Source organism: Acanthochromis polyacanthus, chromosome 6 (genome assembly GCF_021347895.1).
Source record: "Acanthochromis polyacanthus isolate Apoly-LR-REF ecotype Palm Island chromosome 6, KAUST_Apoly_ChrSc, whole genome shotgun sequence".
Classification (NCBI taxonomy): Eukaryota; Metazoa; Chordata; class Actinopteri; family Pomacentridae; genus Acanthochromis; species Acanthochromis polyacanthus.
Genome location: NC_067118.1, coordinates 31844258 through 31866447, shown reverse-complemented (window position 1 = coordinate 31866447; position 22190 = coordinate 31844258). Strand labels below are relative to the sequence as shown.

At 41.5% G+C, this 22190-nt stretch overlaps 3 protein-coding genes across 5 annotated transcripts; 1 reads left to right on the top strand and 2 right to left on the bottom strand.

The window, feature by feature from the left end:
• The first annotated feature begins 992 nt into the window (after positions 1–992).
• LOC110948284 (receptor-type tyrosine-protein phosphatase beta-like) lies at positions 993–5169 on the top strand. Its single transcript, XM_051950060.1, has 7 exons — positions 993–1262; positions 1359–1684; positions 2618–2740; positions 2880–3040; positions 3179–3314; positions 4163–4224; positions 4333–5169. Exons 2-7 carry the CDS (start codon positions 1604–1606, stop codon positions 4550–4552), a joined length of 783 nt encoding a protein of 260 aa, XP_051806020.1. The 5' UTR covers positions 993–1262; positions 1359–1603; the 3' UTR covers positions 4553–5169.
• Positions 5120–13052, bottom strand: LOC110948283 (transcriptional regulator QRICH1-like). 3 transcript variants are annotated; one of them, XM_022189739.2, is made up of 12 exons: positions 12817–13052; positions 11851–12129; positions 11666–11758; positions 11428–11568; positions 10544–11332; positions 10262–10439; positions 9970–10124; positions 9735–9849; positions 8512–8620; positions 8124–8272; positions 7935–8025; positions 5120–6375 (listed from the first exon to the last, which is right to left on the bottom strand). In XM_022189739.2, the coding sequence occupies exons 2-12, from the start codon at positions 12103–12105 to the stop codon at positions 6189–6191; spliced, it is 2262 nt and encodes a 753-aa protein (XP_022045431.1). In that variant the 5' UTR covers positions 12106–12129; positions 12817–13052; the 3' UTR covers positions 5120–6188. The 3 variants fall into 3 exon arrangements, with proteins under 3 accessions (XP_022045431.1, XP_022045432.1, XP_051806019.1); XM_022189740.2 differs by having other exon boundaries at positions 10556–11332; XM_051950059.1 differs by lacking the exons at positions 11851–12129; positions 12817–13052 and having other exon boundaries at positions 11428–11585.
• Positions 13053–13820: 768 nt separating this feature from the next.
• Positions 13821–22145, bottom strand: qars1 (glutaminyl-tRNA synthetase 1). Its single transcript, XM_022189741.2, has 23 exons — positions 21928–22145; positions 21417–21567; positions 20788–20897; positions 20622–20697; positions 20475–20539; positions 20324–20377; positions 19302–19362; positions 19150–19224; positions 18949–19034; positions 18763–18849; positions 18572–18671; positions 18395–18473; positions 18072–18311; positions 17869–17961; positions 17608–17745; positions 16566–16653; positions 16317–16463; positions 16085–16186; positions 15882–15974; positions 15004–15131; positions 14855–14921; positions 14635–14760; positions 13821–14456 (listed from the first exon to the last, which is right to left on the bottom strand). The coding sequence occupies exons 1-23, from the start codon at positions 22036–22038 to the stop codon at positions 14406–14408; spliced, it is 2328 nt and encodes a 775-aa protein (XP_022045433.1). The 5' UTR covers positions 22039–22145; the 3' UTR covers positions 13821–14405.
• Positions 22146–22190: the final 45 nt, after the last annotated feature.

Here is a 22190-nt window from a genome sequence, read left to right as displayed (position 1 = left end):
TTTAAAACATTCATCCGAAGTCCATTTACCGAGGTAATACTGACACGAACATACAATTCTGAATCTGTTGGGACTCTCCTTTGTCCTGTTGTTGGTGTCTGGGTTTGACAACTTGTTGGAGCAGGTTTTCCCTCTTGTCAGATCGGTAATTGTTCTGTGTGAATGTTGGGCTGTGCTCGCCATGTACGCTGTATTATAATGAGGCCATGGGAAGAGAGGTGTAGTTGGCCTGAAATTAATAACTGCTCATACAGTGGAGCTATTTTGTGGTAATAGATGTCGGTGTTGAGAAGGTAAAAGTACCTGTTAGTTATTGGGGGTGGAGGGGGGGGGACAAAAGGTAAACATAATGTTCAGTTTGTGTATTCATTTTCTGGTTTTAATTTTTCATACAGGAATTTTCACACGACCAGCACTGAAATCATCCTGGCGTCATTCAACGCTCCGAGCTTCTATTTGTTTATTTTGAAGATAGCCTGTTGGAGAAGACATGAGGTAAGGAGGACCAAAATGCCTGTTGTATCCTGAGCAAGTGTGTAGCTGGTGATATTTGACAGAACTATCTAAATAACTAAAAGAAACACAAGTGTGACCCTTTACTGGCTCTAAGCTCCTTACTGAAGACACAATTTAAAAAAAATTAGATTATATTATTATAAAATTCTGAATGCAATTTTCAGCCATAAATATGATGTGCTTGTGAATATTTATGGTCAGTGTATAATTGTGTTTTTGACTCCAAAAACGACTTCAGTGCCCAGATTTATTGTAATAAAAGAACACGCCATCTGCTGGTTTTGTGTTTTTAACAGTTTTTTTAGACAACAGTGGAGCTCTATGGCACAGAGAAATAAGTTTTGGCTACACAGTGAACACTTTGTTTTGACCTTTACTGTGTTAATAATCAGAAAAAGGCAGATTATCACCACGTTTGTTGGAATTATTTGGTGCACCGTTCATGATTTAATGCAATACAATTATGTTTTACAGGGTGCAACCTGTTTCAAGAGCGCAAATCCTTCAGGAGTTCAATTTGCGATGCCAGGCCCTGGCTGCCAATGACAACAGAGGCTTTAAACAGGAGTTTGAGGTAGCTAGTTCGCACATTTGGAGTAGATTTATGACTTTTAAAGTGTCAGTCATGTGTGGTAATATCTTTAACTCTGTGCAGGAGCTGAGTGATGTTGGCAAAGACCTTCCCACCAGAGCAGGAGACTCAGAGGTCAACAGAGAGAAGAACAGATACCCTTACATTTTACCATGTAAGTACAATACTTGTCAAATTAGAATTGATTGCAGCAAGTATGTGTAGCAACGCATGGAATTTTAATTTGTCTGCTTTGCTCATCTGGGTGTAGATGATTACTGCCGGGTGAGGCTGTCCGTCCAAAACTCCTATCCACACACGGACTACGTCAACGCAAGTTTTGTGCCTGTAAGATCTCACTCGCTTCTTCAGCCTAATTCATTTTGCCTGTCATCTTTATTATCTTCACAGTCTTTCTCTAAGTCTGTCTGTATCCGTTACTGACTGTGTGTCTGCTTTCAGGGTGGAGGATCAGAAAGAGACTTCATCTGCACTCAGGGTCCTTTGCCCAACACCATGGCCGACTTCTGGAGGATGGTGTGGGAGCAAAATGTCAGGATTATTGTCATGGTGACAGCTCTGAGGCACAAGGACATAGTAAGAGGCACACCAAATCTGTGTGGATGTGTGTTGATGTGTGGCCTTACATGCAAATGTTTCTACTGTTGTTTGCTTTGTTAAAGTCATGAATCAGTCCCCATCTCTGGTGAGCTTAGATTGGCACAAAAACAGGAAATAGGGGCAAACGACTAGCCGGACTTGATATTGTCTCTTTGAAGAAAAAAAAAAACTTGTGGCCATACAGTGCTTATCCATTGGGGGCAAAAAAGGAAATCTGGTGTCAGACCAGGATGTGTTTCCTTGTTGCCTGGTCTTGTCTTAAAAGGTGTACAACCACATCTAAAGCTCACATTTACCACAATGACTTACAAGTTGTAGTGTTTGAAAGTACCAGACCTTTTCGTTACCATGACGTTCCCAGAAAGGCAAACTTTGCGACAAAACTACCAATTTAATTTACGTCATTTTCAAATACTGTCTAAATTAGTGGGGTTTGGAGGAGCATACTGATCATGTCATATGGCTGTGCACAAGAAAGTCTCCCATATCCAAGAAAAAGCAACTAAACCTTTGGGAATTCATGTATATTGTCCCAAAGTTTGGTCAGATCTTTATCTAATTTACAAAAGTTAACAGACTAAATCTATTCTAAGTCACAGCCAAACCACAATATTCTTCTTGTCTATATCAAATTCATCATCAAACAGTTTTGAGTTTACTATTTACAAGAAGCATCTGCTAAAGTAACCCTCCTTTGCAAAACAACAGATATGCAGAAAATCGGTATTTGTTCCACTAATACTGAGACAAACATGGATCTAGTCATTTGTGTGTATATCTTGAGCACATCCTCTTCCTGTATTTGTTCATTTTATGACCAGTTTACTCAGAAAACATGGTAATTCTACAGAGATTCACATACTTTACCTGATATCCTTCTGACCTTTCTGTTAATTTGTGTCTGTGCAGGTGCTGTGTGATAAGTACTGGCCTCTGGAACCAGGGACAGTTTATCATGGGCTGATCCAAGTGACAACATTGGCTCGCAAAAAAGCTCCAGATTATTTTATCACGACCATTAACCTCCGACGGGTGAGTGAAAGACGCATTCATCACTCTTTGGAGCCCTAAAAACCGCTGCTGTTGACTTCTGTGTGCACCGACCGTGCATGCAATCAATCAAAGACGTGAGTCCTTGTGGTCGGATTACAGCAAAGTGTTTGTGTTTCAGAGAGACTGTCCGACAGACAGGATCATCACACACTACTACTACCCCTCCTGGCCAGATCGGGGCGTCCCTAAGAGCTCAGCTTCTGCCTGTGCCTTCACAGAGCATGTGCGGCAGCATCTGGAAACCCTTCCTCGTCTGGGGCCAACTGTGGTACACTGCAGGTGTGACCTCTGACTTCAAGTCCATCACCTCTAGCTATGTTAACGTCTCTGTCTGCATTATTTCTGCCTGGATTTCAGTGGATATTAGACGAGATTTGAGACCATGCTTAAAGCCAGTACTTGATTTTTGTGATCCAGTGCAGGTATTGGCCGAACAGGGACATTTGTGACGTTGCTGTGGCTGATGCAGCTGTGTGCGAGGGGAATCCGGCCTAATATACGAGCTGCGGTGGAGGACCTGCGTCTCCATCGAATGTGGATGGTCCAGACTCTGGTCAGTTCATACTGACACTAACCTGCAGTGGTGGAAGTAGTACAAAGTCATTTTACTTAAGTAAAAGGAGCATTTTGAAAAGTATTTGATCTAGTTTTGCATTCTAAAAGATAGGCCTACATTAAATATTAAATGTCTTTATACAGAATAGCACAATTTAAAGTGTAGCGTTCATCACATTACTTGTTATCCAAACATTGTGTATTAACTGCTTCTTGCTTTTTTGAACCAGTAACATGAAGTAGAATGCTAAAAAGTACAAATCTCACTCAGCTGTATTTTCACCACTACTCATGCACTTCAAGACATAACTGATGAGAGAAATCTAATGTCATAGTTGTAAAATTAATATATTTTACTGTTTAGTGACAATACAGACACCATGGTCCTAAAAACTAAATTTTAACATTAAAAGTGCTCATTATGCTGGCCTGCTCTGTCAGTGCTTATATAATACATAATTAGTCACGTATTAACATGGGAGCAACATATTAATGTTTCAGATTGCTGAGGTGAAGGCCTTCCTAATGCTGTTTTGTTTAAAGGAGCAGCTCAACAATCTGGGCAACAGATTTATGGACTATTAAAGAACATATATAGTACCTTTAAATCATAGCATAACTACATTTCCCACCACTGCTTAAGTGTAGTTAAAGCATAAAATATACATAATAGCCAAGTTAAATGCACCATATTCCACTATAGACTGTGCTATTGTGAGTTTTAAAATGCATTTACCTGCAATAAATCTGTCATCTCTATGCTTGTAAGCAATGCGTGCTACACCAAAATGCCAAACATATGATCAAACATCTTCATGATCTGCTCATTCCTTTGTGTGTACTCAGGAGCAGTACATATTTGTTCACCTGTGTCTGCTACAGTGGCTCAGTGGAGGAGGCCCAGCATGGTGAGAACAAAGAGATGAGCCACCGGGAGCACCAAACTGATTTTCAGGCTCAAGCATTATTATTAGTCACTGGAACGACATTTTAATTAGGCGTCTTCTCTTTCACAGCACCCCACAGGGAGCCACTTCCAATGCTCACCCCCACATGCAGGACCCATCTCACATCTCCTCAGGACGGGGAGACCGAGCGGGGACGAGGCATCACCGCCATCGACAGAGCAAACCTCCATCAGAACAACCGCAGAATACAATGCAGCTGATGTTAAACCCTGGGAACCTACTGAGGAGATTACTGCCCTCCTCGTCACCGTTTTATCCAGGATCCTAATCTAACATAATGTGAGATATACATGTGCAGAGACACTGAGTTAAAAAAAAAACACTATGCAGTTCTGAGATGCAGAAATAATGCTGCGTACACTGCATGAGGACAGGCCCCGCAGGTGAAGAAACTGGCTTGACAACATGCAGATAAATGCAGGTGAGGAAACAACAGACGCAGCAATTTGTATTGCTACCACAAAGCGGAATAAAGGAAATAATCTGCCGGATCAGGTCAAACCTGTTGTTCTATCATCAGTGACCTACTGAGGGATTCATGAGAAAAATTAAGCCGCTGCCTCTACAAGCAACAAAATGCTGCCTGCGCAAACTTCAGTGCAATCTGTAATGTTAAATATGAAATGTTTCCTGTGTGTCGCTGATCTGTACATAGTATTTTTGTAAGTTTGTGTATCTCCATTACTGATAAAGTGCTGCTGTGACATGACTTTTATTTAGATTTTTTGAAAAAATCATTGTGCATCATTTTATATCACACAATGCAGGCTAGCAGTACTAAAGGATGCATGTGCAGAATTGATACGGGGCTTTCTAGAAAGGCAGACACATGGTATAGTGGCTGTACAAAAAAGGTCATGTTTCAAAAACACACAGGCACTGCCATTCTCCTTAAATGACTGACAACCGTTACAGTACATGAAGGAGCTATGAGTTTTATACATTATAGAACATTAAGGGCTAACCCACTTTTTAGAGTCTTTCGTCTGTCTTGTATTAGACACGTATGATACAATAGATTCCTCTTCGGGTGAGTTTTGGGGTTGGTGAGGAAAGAAGGGAGGATCCAGCAGCAAAGCATCCTCCACCCAAACTCCGCCACACCTCTGATGGCAAGTGCTAGTAGCTGCAGGTCGAGTGGTGACGCCACATTGCAATCAAGTCCACAGCAGATTTAAGTCTTGATGCGATTCGATGCCACTGAGCTGGTCCAACAGGGGGTGCTACAGCCCAAGCAGCCTTCACTAACAACAGAGTCATCTCCGGAGTTCAGCGTGTCCGCATGAGAACTCGGCTCACGACGGACAAGAGTGAAATACAAAGAAAGAGAATTCACACAAGTTGAAAATGAGCTTTTTAGCCTATCTTGGGCTACTTAATGTAGTTATAATACCACTGAGGTACTCACTGTGAGACATAACAGTGACCAAGGCAGATGAAGGAAAGTAGAGCGACAACGAGGGATGTCTAAGAAAAGCAGCATAGCGCAGGTCAACCCCAGTGAAAATGTATATGAAATATATTACAGAATAAAACAGAACAGGAACGAAAATTAGCAATTGTTCCAGACTATTGGTAAGGAGAACCAACAGTTACAATACATTTAAATTAGAGTTCAGGTCCAACAAAAAGATTAGACACTACATCCTTTGGCCAAATAAAACAAAAGAACTTGAGTGATTGCCTCAGTGAGACAACTGATTAGCTGTAGCTGGTTGTATGTGTATGTACAGTCCATGTGTGTAAGATATGCTGACATATAAGGAATATAAACATATACATGCCACCCTTAAAGACCACAAGAGGGTGTGAGAGAATAGAAAACTACTCGTAATGAGCAATCAAAGGCTGGGTGAAGAAAAAAAGGAAGAGTCTAGTCCATGTTTCATTCTCCTCCAGTCCAACTAGTGCACGCTCTCAGACATGTTAATGGCTTCTTGGATTTCGCGAACGACAAGGATGCGGGCGAGCATCTGCTCCAGCTGTTCTTTTGGGATTGGCTGGGTAGAATACCAGATGGGGCTGTTTGGAGCCACGACAGGTTCAGGAGTCAGGTAGAAAGTGTCATTACGACCTTTAGCACTCTGTGGACTGAGAGAGAAATAGTTGAGAATATTTACTGAAAACAGTCTATCTGTAAAAGTTTGTCTTATTGGTAGTGAGTTGGTCATTACTCCTTTCATTTTCAAATGAAAATAAAAAACCTGAACCCTTTAACGGCAGCAGTGGGAGGATCCAGTGAGTGTTATGCTGCAGGTGGCATTTCACTTTTCTCAATTCAAAACAAAGCTGTTCTGAGTGATCCTCTTTATCCTGTGATGAAACATTTCAATCCTGGTAAGAGTGGTCCCCTCCAGGATAACAATGCCTTTATCCATAGGGCACACGTGGTCACTGAATGGTTGGATGAGGATGAAAATGATGTGAATCATATGCTACAGCCTTTGCAGGCACCAGACCTCAACCCAGCTGAGCACCTATTGAAGATTTTTGACCAACTTGTTAAACCATTCTCTCCACTATCATCATTCAAACACTAAATAGAGGAACAGTGGACAGAAGATTGGTGGAGAATCGATGACAAGGTGGCTTAAACTGTTCGGGCATCATGTGGAGAAATAAAACTTTCCTAATTTACTGCCTTTCTAAAATAGTTTTAATGCTTTTATCCTAACTAATGTAATGTAATACAGCAATTCTGCTACAAAAGTTTATTTTTGTTGAAAGTTCTAAGTAAACTTTTGGTCATTTTGGAGGCTGCAGTTTGTAATGTTATTGTGTAGTCAATCGTATTGGCTAAATAACACCTCTCAGGATAAGGAAATTCAGGACTAAACTGATCATAAAGTTGAATCAACACCTCTCTGATCGCTTTCAATGAAAACTAAACATCACTGCATTCAAAGTCTTGTACTACACTGCTTTAGTCTTAGCTAAGTGTTCCTAACAAAGTGGAACAGGAGTGTCTTTGGAGTCTGAATATTTAGGTTGTTCCCTAAAATGAAAGGAATAGTGGACAAAACTAATGAAAGACTAAAAATGATTTAAGTGTGGAGGTGTTCACTTAAACTTTACATAAATAATACACTCTGTGATATTTCCAGTTGGTATTTTCCCTCATATTTAAAGAATTATGAAACGCTGACATTTATCAAAGACAGCGAAGGCCACAGACGTTAGTAGCTTCAATCCTTGATAAAGTTGGAAGGCATAAAACATAAAATGTTTCACCTTTCTGGAGATGAGAGCAAAGAAAGGGTTATACAGCATCCATGTTTTTCCCCAGTTGCCTAGCAACAGTGTTCTCACACATTTAAGCACTTCAACACAGAGTGCAACGTGTACTCCACTTCCCATGTCAATAACACAAACAAAGAGTTTCACTGGCAGCATCTCTAAAGAGAACTTCCAACTCTTGTTATGAATTGATAACTCCAGCCTCGGCCAGAGTGCAAAGCTCCACGTGGTTGTGAACACATCACATGGTGTTCTTACCCATTTAGTGGTTTTGTACATTTCAATTATGCTTCAATTATAGTTCAAAGGGTGTAAAAAAACTATACTCCTTGAAAAACATATTTTACCTTTAAACGTCTTAATTTATGTTCCCATAATATCCTTTTACCCCTGTCATGCTGTTCTACATTTACCATTTGAAGAGGTAGAAATCATAGAGTTTGATGGGGCATCGCAGCGGGTTCTCTGGGTCTTCCAGCTGTTCCGAGTACATGTCATCTGTCACTGAATCAAAAAGGTTTACACAGTTATGGTTGGTCATTCCTTAAAATGGGGTTTCCACTCAGACATCATAGCACAAAGGATATCCATAAAGCACATACCTTTCTGTCCTATGAACCTCTCTGTTGACTTTAGGTATCGGATGCTGGTGCTCTTATCTTTGGGGTTGTTGGGACTCTTCCTCGTGTGTCTCAGCACCTTAGAAAAGGCCACTTTTAGATGCTGATCCACTGTTTTCAGGTGGAAGTACCTGTAATAAGACATACACACATTGATCAGTGTGGTCAGAGTGTGTTGGTAAAACAGCATCTCATTTGAACTGTATTTTGCAGATCTGTAAGTTGGGAAGTATTTGTGTTCTCGATGAGCATAATGTTCGTATTTACATAGGTGTATGATGGGCAATATCATTTCATATCAATTAAGCAATGACTAAAAATTAAAACGAGTGTCAAATGACTTCAGTTAGCGCTATAACTGGAAACTGACTTGGTGTTGAAGAACATTAGAGTTGTAAGCAGCGTCGAAGGAGAATGAGCTCCCAGCTGTTTGCATTCCCACAGCATTTCCTCTGTCACATGGCTGGGGATAACATAACCTGGTGGGAGAGGTAAAGAGAGAATAATGAAGACTTGGGTCATCTACAACAAAACCATGCTGCATGCTACCATAACCACCACAAATTCAGAACAGCTAAAAATGTGCAGTAGATAAAACTAAACAACAAACACCACATCAGCTGGGTAATATAAATAGTCAGTTTTTCTGTAGTTATAATCAACATTAACTGCTATGACAGGTGACTGTCAAAAAAAAGCAACAGGTTCTAAAACGTAACCATCACACAGCTGCAGATCTTCTATTTCCAAAGGTGCTTTACATTTTGCTTCCAACAGGACTATCTAGTGACAAAGAAATAAATAATAGACAGCAGTCTGACTTAATTGCATCTACAGAAACGACTGTTTCATCAAGTATAATGGACATTTTACATTGTTATTTTCACAGACGTGGCTTATCTGTATTATCCATAGTATTATTGGTCAAAGCTTTGCTTGCTTGGATTTCACTCTGAAAAGCTGTGCAAACCCAGTCAAATGTTTTGTGCCAAAAACTTAGACTGACAAGTAGCTCCCAATGGACTGTACAGAAAGGCCCATAAAACATTATATAAAACAGAAACCATTTTATTCTCAGTTTGGAGCAATCTAAATGGCTTGACTCATTTAAATATATTTTGGGTTACTCCATGAAGCTAGATTATTTGGGGACATTAGTGTAGAAACTTGGTGGCATCCTTAACATTGCAGGGATGGGATCAGCAAGTTCTGATTTTAGCGGAAAGTTGTTGACGGGAGGGGGGTGCGGTGCGGTGGCGCAGCGACTCCCAATCGCTGGGCCGTTTACAATCGTCGTTAACAAGCTATCGTTAACGTCGTTACCATCGCGCGGGAGTATCAGCGGCAATAAAGTGTTCAAACTTGTGAAATCAGCGTTCAAATAAATGGAATCCGCGGTAAATTCGCATCCCTGAAAAAGCGGAATTCTGCGAATTCGCGGAAAAATCACATCCCTGCATTGTCAGGCTGTGCATTCGCTCCCATATACTGTATCTAAAATAAGTTGCTAAAACACTATGTTTATTGTCGAGAACAAGGTGTTGGAACATAGGAACAGGCACAGTAGGTTTCATAAACAACTTTTGTTCTCACCTAGTGGATGAACAGGTGGTCTCCAAGGATCCAGGATCTGGTGCAGACTGTGAGCAAAGCGAGTGTAGTACTGATCTGAGAAAACGTCGTCCACACGACCATTATCAAACAGATACTGCAGGGAGAAAAAGAGAGAAGAAATTGCAGTCCATCAGTCTTGCACATAGACAAATGTCAAGAGAACTTTAATGGGCAATCAGAGGAAAGTGCGTGTTCGTGATAATGATCAACTCACTTTTTGTAAGCACAGAAACACGTAGTACAGAACATCAGCCTCATAAGACTCCCCTTCCAGTCCCCTGGCCTCTGTTGTCATCAAAGAGAGACCCATGCAGAGCTCAGCAACTGCACATGACACCAAGTCCTCCTGGAAGCGCAGTGCCTGGCGTCCTAAGACACACACAGACAAACACCAGTGATTACACTGACAGATAAAAATAAGGGGGAGGAAAAGGTAATACACAAGCACCTCAACAAAGAAAGATATTGTTTATACTCCTTTAAAAGCATTGTGTTTGTGCACTTACGACCAATCGGGGCCAGTTTATTTTTGTCTGACTTTTCCAACTCTGCGTTTTTCCGCTGAGCCCAAAGCTGCCACACATCCAGCCCCTCCTCTGGCTTCAGGGTGGCAGGCAGCAGCAGTTCCTGCACCTGCACTTGCTGTTGACCTTGACCATCTACCTCTGCGACCACAGTCTGACCCTGTGCAGACATAAACACACAAACATCATCACCTCAGCCAATCTGGAAATATATATCTGCATATGTTTATCTATTCAAGATGAAAATTCAATATTGCTGAATACCTCGGTTATTACCTGCAGCTGCTGTGCATCCTGCCCTGTCAGGCCCTGTGTGTGCAACACTTGCTGCTGTGGGTCCCAGATAAGTGACTGTGTAGCATTGGAGTAGCCCTGCACTGCCACTGGGATGTGGATGTTTCCATTCATCAGCTGAGCAGGGAACAGTGTGTTGGCAGCCAGTGTGTGCACCACTTCCTCCTGGCTTCCCATTCCTCCAGAGCTTGTAATGCTGGAAACTGCCTGCGCTGTCTGACTTTGACTAGCAGGGTTTTTCATCTTGTCATTTTCAACAGTAACTTGTGTTGGCATCGTAGTCATTGTTGTAGTGTTTGCCCCCGCCACCTGCACTGTTCCATAAGCTTCCTGCGGGATGGCAATATGTGTGACCTGCTCACGACCTCCAGACCCAGCAGGTGCAGAATACACAGGGATGGTCCAGGTCTCCCCTGTGGGACTGGTAATAGTGCCTGTAGCACTGTAAAGGTGGGAACTGTCCACAGTTAAAAGGTCTGGCCGCAGAGACACATAACTTTGCTGCTGGCCCTGTCCCTGAGGGATAGCCAGAACAGTGGCGACCTGCTGACCGGGCAGAGCATAGGACACAGTGATGGGCATGTCCACCTTGCGCTTCTTGGCTGGCTGGAGGACACCTGCTCCCTGTGATGTGGCCACTGTAGTCCCCATTACTCTCCTCTCTGCAGTGTCCTGCTGCTGAGTGGGAGAGAGGGCCCCCACTGTCTGGATTTGGATCTGCTGTCCTCCTGCAACGGCTGCAACCAACTGGGCTTGCAGCTAAAATGCAATTGAACAAAGATAATCAATTAGGAGTGTCTTAAGACAAAATCTGCAGCTCTGCCTGAACGTTGTATTGTCGTTGGTGTGTCTACCTGTTGGTGCTGTTCCTCTGTCAGTTCCCCAGGCTGTATCAGCTGTGCCGTAGTTACACCTTGTAGCTGTTGATGTGAGCTAGAGGGCACTTGAAGAACCTGACCCAGCATCTGACCCTGCTGCTGGCCCTGGATCTGAACCTGAAATAGAGATTACGCTAACAATTAGGGTTCCAAGAATTAAACAGAACTGATTTCATTGATAGACACAACACACATACATTACAGTGGTACAGACCTGCACTATCTGTTGCTCTGTGTTCTGTTGTACAGTCTGCTGCTGAGATGTAGACTCCTGTATCTGCTGCTGCGGCTGGACCTGCACTTGAACCTGAGTCAGAAGACAGTGACTGTTAGAGAGCTTTGTTTTAAGGACAGAGTTCTGTAACAGAATATATTATGGACATCCATGCGTTGACTTACTGGACATGCCAGTTCCAACAGTGACCCTGCCACCTCAGTGCTATCTGTATAGATGCAGTTTGCCTCTTGTTGATAGACCATAGTGGTGGTGGTGGTTGTAGTATCGCCACTTTGCTGGCTGAACTCCTGCAGGGCATCTGGACCTTTGCTGGCCAAGGACTCCAGGAACTCTTTCATGCGATGCTGAGGGATGCTCCGAGCTTTCTGCCTCACAAGCTCCTCATAGGAGCCTGTACCATCCAAGGAGTTATTCATAGTGCCCTATTCTGTAGGGGGAACCTGTAGAAACAGTTATGCATTTGTCAGTGACTTTAATTAAAACAAAGATCATTCTGACAACGCCTACTCTGAATCATCATTAGTTGTGCTGTCAAAACTCTAAAGTGTAAAACGCATTTGAACAAACTTAGTTGTTTAAAAGAAAAACAACTTGATTGCTGCGCTGACATTTACTTAAAATGCGTTGTGTTTACTGACTGACCAGTGGCAACGCAGGCGGATGGTAATACGAAAGGGTTAATTCTAGTTGAGTGTAAACGAGCTGGGACAAAAGCGCGGTCACTTTCCAAATCCGATGCAGTATTCAAAGCAGCGACGGAAACTGCTGCATAATGACAACGTGCAAGTTTTACATAGCTATTAAGTTCTTATAATCTGTGTGGTACAATATCTCCACAACAGCCAACCTAACAGCTGATTACACAACAAGCTAGGTTAGCCAGGTGCACGGCTAACTACTAGCCGCGTGTTGTTTGCAAATTAGATGTAGCCATAGTTGTGTTTGGAAACGCGTATTAATGCCATCTAATGCACAAACGACATAATGGTAGCTTCGTAGCGGATGGTACCGATACAGAAAACAACGAAAAAATGGGGTAACGAACTTGTATTGGTAGCGTTACACCGATTATTTTTTTCTGTTTTCTCCAAAGCTAGCAGGCTAACGACAGCAGGCGCGTTAGCTACCTCTCTTCCTCAACCGGGCCGAGGTCTGAGCCGCCCACAAGCGCTTCTCTACTCTCACAAAGGCGCTTTTCTTCCAACAAGCAGGGAAGCGAGGTGCTATTGTTGTTTTCTGTGGCTGGTGTATTCTTTGTTTTTGGTGGTTTTCGTTAGATGGCTAACTGTAGCTTTTCTTTCTCCAGACCACTCATATTTCGCTGGGCGCCATCTTACAACAATGCCTTCAGACCAATAGGCAAGCGATTTGTAACTCTGTCGTGTTATCGCGAGATTTCCAATACATAACATCGCGGTAAGTGACGATTATGAGGTAGTCCGTTAAAGGCGACACATGAGGGTGAAGTAGCCGGCAAGATCGGGTAGATGTCAGTCCACCTTAAAACGCACTTCTGCCAGACAGACGCTCCTAGTGGTTCACTGGCTTCTGAAACTTTTAAGGTAGTCCCAAAGAGATGCGCTGAATATTTGGGTGGTGTTTAGGAAGTTCTGGGCAGTTGAGAGTTAATTCCCACGCACTACACTTCAGCATGGTCTGCATCTCCCACACCGATTTCTATTATGGACAAAATATGTACAAATACATTTTACTTTATAAACTCTCCATTACTGACTGGGTGAAGTGGCAGAATGTAGAGATTTCACATATTTAATATCCATGGGAATAAAAATAATTTACAACCCATAAACTGGTGTGCTGCTCCTTTACATTGCAATTTTGTTCTGTTCACAGCTATTTTCCACTGTGTATTGAGCAATGACTGTACTGGCTTAATATTAAATTTTCTGTCAATACTGTGATTTTTTTTTTGCTTCACACAGCTGCCAAATCAGCCATAAAAACCAAAGCTGAAAAATAATAGACTATTAGTAAACTAAATATTATCACACAGTAAGTCACCATATGATTACTGTATATCAATAAAATATCACAGGTAGGTAAATATTGGAGATTTATATTGATATGAAAACATACCAGTTTCACTAACTCACACCACTAAACACAGAAACAATTTATAAGAGCATTTTTTATTCTTCTCTCCCGTCAAAAGGCCACATGAGCACCTTTATGATCTTAAAAAACAAATGGTGGTTTGGCAGTGACTTGCCACCATTATAAGAAAGTTATTTATGGCATTTGAGAGCATCTCCGGCATGTAAAACCAACTTGGAGTCGATATAAAATGTACATTGTTGAACAATGATCAAAGTTGCATACATTCAACAGAGAAGAGAAAACACAGTAATAATCAAATACTACTGTAGCAGATGTTCAAATAAAATAATCCAGATGACTCTGAACACTGGACAAGCACTGAGATAAGTCAAAGTGATACTGCAGTGACTGTTTTTGCCAAAATTCTCTTCTAAAGAAACCACAAAGAACAGCCAACAAATACAATTAAATTTTCCAATTTCCATCAGATAAATTAATGCTCGAAAACTGCTGCAAATATAACAGTATCTCATTCGACTCCATCTCAGCCTGAACATTCTGTGCCCTTGCTGATATTCCACAGTCAGAGATGCAAACAAGCTGGGCATGTATCTGTGTGCTCATGGGAAGCAGGAAGTGCAGCTTGATCTTGAGTCAGTCAGATCTTCCCAGGGTCTTCTTTGAGGGTGACCGTTCTGTTGAAGACGAGCTGCAGCCATAGGAAAGATTCAGAATACAGAAATGATTTTTATATATATATTTTATATTTTTATCCAGATCCCAAGTAGGTGTAAGAAAGCATTTCTGAAATTAGCCACTAACTGGAGCTTTGGTAAGTGAGAATTTGTACTATAAAACTGTAGGAAAGTTGCTTCGTCTTTCTATACCTTGTCTTCGGTGCTGTCGGGGTCCAGAGAGAAGTAGCCGACTCTCTCAAACTGAAATTTGTCCAAGACTTTTGCTCCTTTGACTGAGTTATCCACTAAGGCACTGCTGATCACCTGCATGGAATTCTGAATGACAAAAAAAAAGAAGAACTATGTTAAACTATCTCTGTATTCACTGGCACGCCTCAGTTAATCCAAGCGAGTCTTTAGAGGTACTCACAGGGTTGATGTCACTCAGGAAGCCGTTGGGAACTTCAGATGGATCCTCTGGGTGTTTGTGCATGAAGCTGCAAGGAGGATATGGTTTAGTTAGGTAGGTTTTGTAAAATTAGTGTTCGTTGTGAATGACGGTGATTGTTTGTGACTTACAGTCTTTCATAGAGACGCATTTCGCACACCAACGGCTGGCTGACCCAGTGGATGAAGGCCTTTGGTTTCTCTGCAGTCTCAGAACTGCAGCAGGTCACCTCCAGTTCCACCACTTTACCCTGAGCGTCCTGAGAAGCAGAGTAGAAGAAAGCGATGTGGACATAAACACGGTGCATCAACCACTATTTTACTAAGAGAATACATGGAAGTAAACACAGCCACGAAGGGGAGCAAACATTACTAGGAATGAAAATTAACAAGATCACCAGTTTTGGTAAGATTTATTGTAAAGAGATCAATGAAAATGATTACAGATAATTTAAAAGTTGCAGTTAGCGTCTTTCTCTTCTACAATATGAGATACTTCCGAGTTGAAACAGAATTACATCTTTCAGATTTGACTGGATCGCTTAAGTGTCGCCATGTCTATGAGATTACAGAACATTTGTGAGCTGTAAAGGACTGTTAGTCTCACAAACACACACACTTTCCTTATGTGTTGTTCAGTTAGGAGGTGGAGAAATTAGTAAACCAGATCTCAAGGACCTTCTTCGGAATTGCAGACAACACATTTGCCCAACAAATACCTAAATATAACAGTTAGTATTTTACTAATGCTTTGCTACCTATTGAACCTGTTACTACCTTGTAATTGATACATTTAAGTGTGCTTTTGTAGAATAACAAGGTGTAGTTAGTTGTCTCAAATCCATTTGATTGGATAAATATACATCAGGATGAGTCCTCAAAAATCAGAATTGATATTTAGAGAGAGATAACGGAACAAGTACTACAGCAATAAATGAATACAGCTTTGAAAATGTACTTTTATTTTGACTGTGTCTTTAAAGAGCCACTGAAACCACTTTGAGGCTTACCTTGATGACCTTCTGGACAGAGATGACATACCCAGCATGCCTCAGGCCTACAGGCTGTTCTGGGGTCAGACGCTTGTAGCCTTTCTCCATCACCTGCACAACGAAAAGAGTCCATAATCAAGTTCTGTCCTCAATGTAAAAATTGCGCAGGAATACTGCTAAGTAGACTGTGAGGATATTTATATTGGGCTTTTCTGTCTAACCTCCCTGAAGTCGCTTTGTTCAATGAAGATGGTGCGTGTGAATGGAACCGTGTGGCTGCCTTTGGCCTCATTGGCAGGAAAGTCTGGCACCCGTACATCTGACTGAAAGAAAAGAGGAGGACAGCAGGCGGCTTTAGTACTCATCAGGTTTAAAATCACGTAAAAGATACAATATAGCAAAACCTCTGATATCAGTTTGACATGTCTGTGCATTTTTAAGCAGCGTACACACCTTTGAGTTCGCTGCGAGGTTAGTTATTGTGACTTTGAGTGGCTCCAGCACAGCCATGGCTCGAGGTGCCGTGTCATTCAGCACATCCCTCACACATGCCTCCAGGAGGTGGGGCTCCGTCGTCGTCTGGGAAACTGTGACTCCCACCTACAAGGGAGGAAATCTATGATTACACATCAGCAACATGTGCTTAAATTTAATTACTTGTTGCTCCATCCAACACTTGGTCGCTCCACACGTTCTGCATACCCGAGCACAAAAGTTGTTGATTGCCTCCGGTGGGAAACCTCTTCTCCTCAGTGCAGTCAAAGTGAAGAGTCTGGGATCATCCCAGTCTCTGTATTTAGAAAAGGTAAAAGAGGCATTTCACACAGTCTCGTAGGATGAAGATCAAACAATTGTCAAAATGCTGCACACTGAATCAAAATAAGGCGTACATATGATTAGAATTTACTCACAATAGTTTGTTATTTATATGGAGCATGATATTTGTGTTTATAGCTTTTAATAAGCTTGGGATGACTCGAGCCTTAATCAGACATGGAATCTGTAAAACAGCTAAGTGCATGCAGCTGTTAAAAATCAAGTCTTTTTACACAAATGTTATTTTTCTGCAGCTTTATCCTGATAATAGGACATTTACAGAAAAAGCCAGTAGCCCTTCCTTGCACATGGGAAATTGTGTGGACTTCATATGCACTTGTTTTCTTTACCTTAACTTACAATTCAGTATCTTTCCCAAGAACTTTTAAGCATGTGCACAGGAGGAGATCTGCATTGAACTGCTAACTCTGCAATTAGTGAACAGTCTAACCACTTAGCTTGAACCAGTCACCCTATAACCAACTTTTAGCTTTGCAAGTCCCATTCATATTTTTCTGTGTAGCATATGATCTAGAAATTATGCTGACTAATTATATTGTGGATAATTTTGGAAGAATTATTATAATTCAGTGGTTAAAATCTAGTTGCCCCAAAAAATGTCGCTGTAATAACATTTGTACTGCTAAAAAAAAAAAAGCAAACAACCAACGATAGAACAATGTCATCATTTACTGTAAGTCAAGATTGTGCCTGCTTATTTTTTACTCAAAGTATTTGTAGACATCTTGAGCAGTCCACCATAGGGCCCCTATAGCTTTTAGCAGGTAAAAAAAAAAAAACAGGCTCACTCCACCTTTTGCAGGATTTACATATCTGGAAGTGTCCATGTAAATATGGGCAGTGTAGAAGTGGAAGACATGCATTGCAGTTTATACGTAAAAGTGACTCCAGTGAAGTGCTACTTTACCTGACGACACCAGTCTCAACCAGTTTGATGATTTTCCTCTTGGACACAACAGTGTAGGTGAGGTTCAGGCGGCCATATTCCCACTGAACAGGGCAGTAGACGTCCAGAGCATTACACAGCCAGTAGTACGATGAACGTCTGAGAAACAATAAGAAAAAAAAAAGAAACAGACATGAGGGTAAACATGAACAATGTCATCATACAGAAGGTCTCCAACAAAGTTTAAAATTAATTAATGCAGATCAATGAGTGTAGCTATACCTGGCTTGAAACTCTTTGGTGCACAGTGAATGTGTAATGTTTTCAATAGAGTCACACAGACAGTGGGTGTAGTCATAGGTGGGGTAGATGCACCTGCAGAGAAAGATAAGCGAAGTCATATAAACTTTGCTGTGAGTAAGACGTCATAGTTAAAATAAACTATGTGGATTTTTAAAAATTTTTTAAGTACCACAGTTTCATACCATTCATCTCCTGTCCGATGATGCGCCGTGTACTTGATTCGGTATGCCACAGGGTCCATCTTCCCATCCTCCATGACCATCTTCATCCTGAGTGTGGCCTCTCCCTCTGAAAACAGACCCTTCTTCATCCTCTCAAACAGCACCAGTGACTCTTCCATCGGTCGGTCTCTCCACGGCGATGGAGGAACATTGTGGCCCTTCAGCTCTTCACCCTTCTGATGGCACACATATGCATGACCCCTGAGGACAGATGAAGGAATGAATCAACCGTCATCTTTCCTGATAAATTTCCACGCACATTCACATACAATCAATACACTCACCTTCGAATAAGATCCACAGCGAGGTCATAGAGTTCCTGGAAGTTGTCAGAGGCGTGCGTCACTGCATAAGGTTTGTAGCCTGTGTAATACAGTGATGCTGATTAGAAACTAGCTTCATGAATGTAGAGTGCACCTGACAGCATCTTCACAAGATCACAAAGGTGCTGATTAACCCACCCAGCCACTCCACCATGTCCTTGATGGCAGTGAAGTATTTTTCCTCCTCCTTCTCGGGATTTGTGTCATCATATCTCAAGAAACAAATCCCGCTGTTTGCCTACAGGAGGACAAAATGTTTCAAGAATGCAGCTGCACCAAAGATGCTTACATAGCTCATGTGGTGGAGAAACAGGACAAATAAGTCATACCTTTGCATAACCAAAATTGAAGTTGATAGCTTTGGCATGTCCAATGTGAAGGATACCGTTGGGCTCCGGAGGAAAACGGGTACGTATCTGAAGAAATTCAAACACAGACACATCGTTGAAAGCTAGTCATTTATAAGCCAGCATGTTTCAATTTCAAAAGTTAGGGTGACTAAATAAAGCTTATACCTGTCCACCAGTGAGCTCCAGGTGCTTTTTGAGCAAATCCATTGTGTTTGACGTGAGCACATAGCCCTCAGTTTTGTAATTCTCTCCTGTTTGATGAAAGGCAAAGATAAAAAAAATAAATAAATAAAAAATCAACAGACTAAGTATTTTTAAATAGTTCCAACAAGATATCATTTTGGATCTAATAGTTTTTTTCCTCACCTGTCTTATGGAACTTCAGTGCCTCTCCTCTAAGCTGCTCCATTAGCGACATTCCCTCCCCAGAATTCACATCACCTAAACAACCAAAACGCACAGCTTAAAAAACAGCTTAAAAACAAACCGTTAAATTCCCCCCGTATGCCGCTGCTTACCATTTACTGCCACCTCCTCTTTAACCTTTACGTCATTCTCTGTGGCTTTAGCTTTCTGTGGCTACAAGATGATGAGATATGAGCCACAAATGAAAGTAAAACATTTAGAGTGCACTTTTTAAATGAACAGTTAAATATGTACACTCCCTTTCTTGTACTGTGTTAAATGACAGGAATAATGCTCTTCTATTTGTACAGTAAATATGAAACTAGAATGAAGATAAGGTGGATATGATAAATCATGCTCTGTCCAAAGGTAACAAATTATTATCCCCCGCCTCCACGAAGTGGAAAAGGGGGATATAGGTTTGGCCTCCGTCCGTCCGTGCTTTCATGCGTCCGTCTGTCCGTCCGACATGAAGGGGACAGCTTTTCTCGGAAACTATTACAGCTAGGATTACGAAATTTAGTGTGTAGCTTCACACCATGGACACCTTGATCAAGTTCAAAAATGAGACCTGTGCGATAATATTTAACAGAGTTATGGCCCTTGATCACTATTTTGGATGTAGACTCAGACATCACATGTGGCGGGGGATATTGATGACCGTGTCATCTTGTTTTCACTAAAACCTCAAAAGCTCACAAATAGCACATTATATCTCATATTTAATATGCACAAAAATAAATGTTTAAAAAAGTAACTAACTGATGTTTTACAGCAGGTTACATCTTAAACTGTGTCTTGATTGGCCACATTAGGAACAAGACGACATGGTCATCAATATCCCCCGCCACATGTGATGTCTATGAGTCTATATCCAAAATAGTGATCAAGGGCCATAACTCTTTTAAATATTATCACACAGGTCTCATTTTCGAACTTGATCAAGGTGTCCATGGTGTGAAGCTACGCACTAAATTTCGTAATCCTAGCTGTAATAGTTTCCGAGAAAAGCTGTCACCTTCATCTCGGATGGACGGAGGCCAAACCTATATCCCCCTTTTCCACTTCGTGGAGGCGGGGGATAATAAACTATGTGCAGCTGCAGAAATGTTCCTTTAAATATGAGCTATCTTACCTTAGGTTTCTTCTCCAAGTCAGCCTCTGTTTTGGGCCCCAAGAGGTGTAGAACCTGAGCAAAGGGAAAGTTTTCCATTTAATACACTAAGAACACCTTGTGCGAAAGATTCAGTCAGAATGATAAACATACTAGTATTAACAAAACACACCTGCATGTCCACCTCATTTTTGATCGCCTTTCCATCAGCCCATTTCAGCGCAGAGCGAGCTTCACCTGGGATACAAAAATGAGACATTCTGTTTGCTAGGCTTTTTTGGCTGCACTTGTATTTAAACAAACAACTGTGAGTCCATACCCATTAGCAGTCCCATGTTGAAGCGGTACCTCTCTTCTAACAGCTGCTCCTTGTGCTTCTTGATCACAGACTCGACCTGTGTGACATTCCACTGTCACTGAGCACATCCTGACTAATAACACTAGTAAAAAAGGCACATTTGGTGATCATAACATCACAAACTTACTGCATCCTCAATCTGCTCGGGTGTTATGACGATACCCACTCCACATGTTTTGTCGAACTCCTTCTGGTTGATGGGGTCGTGGGGATGACTCTTTACAAACTCCAAGGCAGCTGCAAAGGAATTAGTAGCGTAAAATCAGGCTGCTGGCAGGCACAGAATTTTTTTTTTAACAGTTTTTTATGTCAACTCTCATTCAGCCAGACTGCCTAGTGCTCATTCTCCGGGCTTAATTGAATCGTCACAATGGCTCTGAACTTTAACTGCTGCCACATTCCCACTCTCCTTCAGCATTAGGTGTGTTTTTTGGATATATTTCATGAAGTATTTTTTTTTTTTTTTTAAAAAGAGAGCTTTTGTCAAGTTTATTTCGATTTGCTCCAGAACATTACATGAGCACAGCCACAGTGCCGGATTCAAATGAAGATCGTGTTTAAATAAATCATCAAAAACTTAGATATTCAGCATTTTGTGTGAAAGCAGCAGTTGGTCAGTGAATGTAATGAACTTCTAAAACTCAATTTCTCACATCTTAGGAATCAGTCTGTTAAATAAAATGTCACAAAATGATCCAATTTGTCATTTTAATGTCGTCACTTCCTTTTGTTTCACATCACACATTCAGAATTTACCTGCCAGTTGTAGCTCAGTGCAGATTTTGCGCAGAGCGATGCTTTCAGAGAGAAATGTCAGGCGTTTGGTGTCTTTAAGGCGAGATGCCATGCTGTACAGTAAAGTACCCATGGCTTTGTCCACTCCAAATGGCCCATGGATACTCTGGGCCTATTGGAACAAATGAGGAAAGACAATAATTAGTGTTTTTACTACTTCAAATCGGTGTAATGGACTTTATTAAACATACTAAAAACATGGCAAATCAGTGTCACTGACAGGAAGGTCTGCTAACAACAACAAGAAGGTGATAACGAAAGTATAACTGTGCCACAACATGCATAAAAGTTATGAAAAGCGTCTACAAATATATTCAGCTACATGGACACCAGTGAATCTATAATGTAAGCACATTTAAAAGATGAGAAACAGAGGTTGGGTACAGTAAGTCAGCAATTTCAGTGAATGTCAGTCACATTTCACAGCTGTCCCTCCAGGCAGTTGAGTTACCCCACACACGTTAGGTCGTACCTGAGTAATGGCGCTCTTCAGGGCAGAACTCAGCGCTTCATTTTTCAATGTTTCTTTCGCTTTCTGCTCACTGAGCCCAACAGAAGTGAAAAGTGTCAACGTATCCGCCATTAGTGCGCCGTATTCACCGGATATATCAGAGCCACACAGACACGCCACCACCGCACACGGCTTTTCCTCTTAGGGGAACAGGCAGAGGACGACTTCCTGTACGATATGTAGAAGAAAGCGATTTATACAGAATATCCACCAATAAAAAACTG

What these genes read in the sequence shown, in the direction of transcription:
- LOC110948284 (XM_051950060.1), top strand. Translation starts at nt 1,604, where the DNA reads ATGGCCGACTTCTGGAGGATGGTGTGGGAGCAAAATGTCAGGATTATT. An exon ending in CGACCATTAACCTCCGACGG is followed by an intron (nt 2,741 to 2,879) that starts GTGAGTGAAAGA and finishes TTTGTGTTTCAG; the next exon opens with AGAGACTGTCCGACAGACAG. An exon ending in AGTGGAGGAGGCCCAGCATG is followed by an intron (nt 4,225 to 4,332) that starts GTGAGAACAAAG and finishes TCTCTTTCACAG; the next exon opens with CACCCCACAGGGAGCCACTT.
- LOC110948283 (XM_022189739.2), bottom strand. Translation starts at nt 12,105, where the DNA reads ATGAATAACTCCTTGGATGGTACAGGCTCCTATGAGGAGCTTGTGAGG. An exon ending in TGTTTCTGTGCTTACAAAAA is followed by an intron (nt 9,850 to 9,969) that starts GTGAGTTGATCA and finishes TTCTCCCTGCAG; the next exon opens with TATCTGTTTGATAATGGTCG. An exon ending in CTAATGTTCTTCAACACCAA is followed by an intron (nt 8,273 to 8,511) that starts GTCAGTTTCCAG and finishes GTCTTATTACAG; the next exon opens with GTACTTCCACCTGAAAACAG.
- qars1 (XM_022189741.2), bottom strand. Translation starts at nt 22,038, where the DNA reads ATGGCGGATACGTTGACACTTTTCACTTCTGTTGGGCTCAGTGAGCAG. An exon ending in GCTGTGGATCTTATTCGAAG is followed by an intron (nt 18,312 to 18,394) that starts GTGAGTGTATTG and finishes ATCTGTCCTCAG; the next exon opens with GGGTCATGCATATGTGTGCC. An exon ending in TCCTGAGTGACATCAACCCT is followed by an intron (nt 14,761 to 14,854) that starts GTGAGTACCTCT and finishes TTTGTCATTCAG; the next exon opens with AATTCCATGCAGGTGATCAG.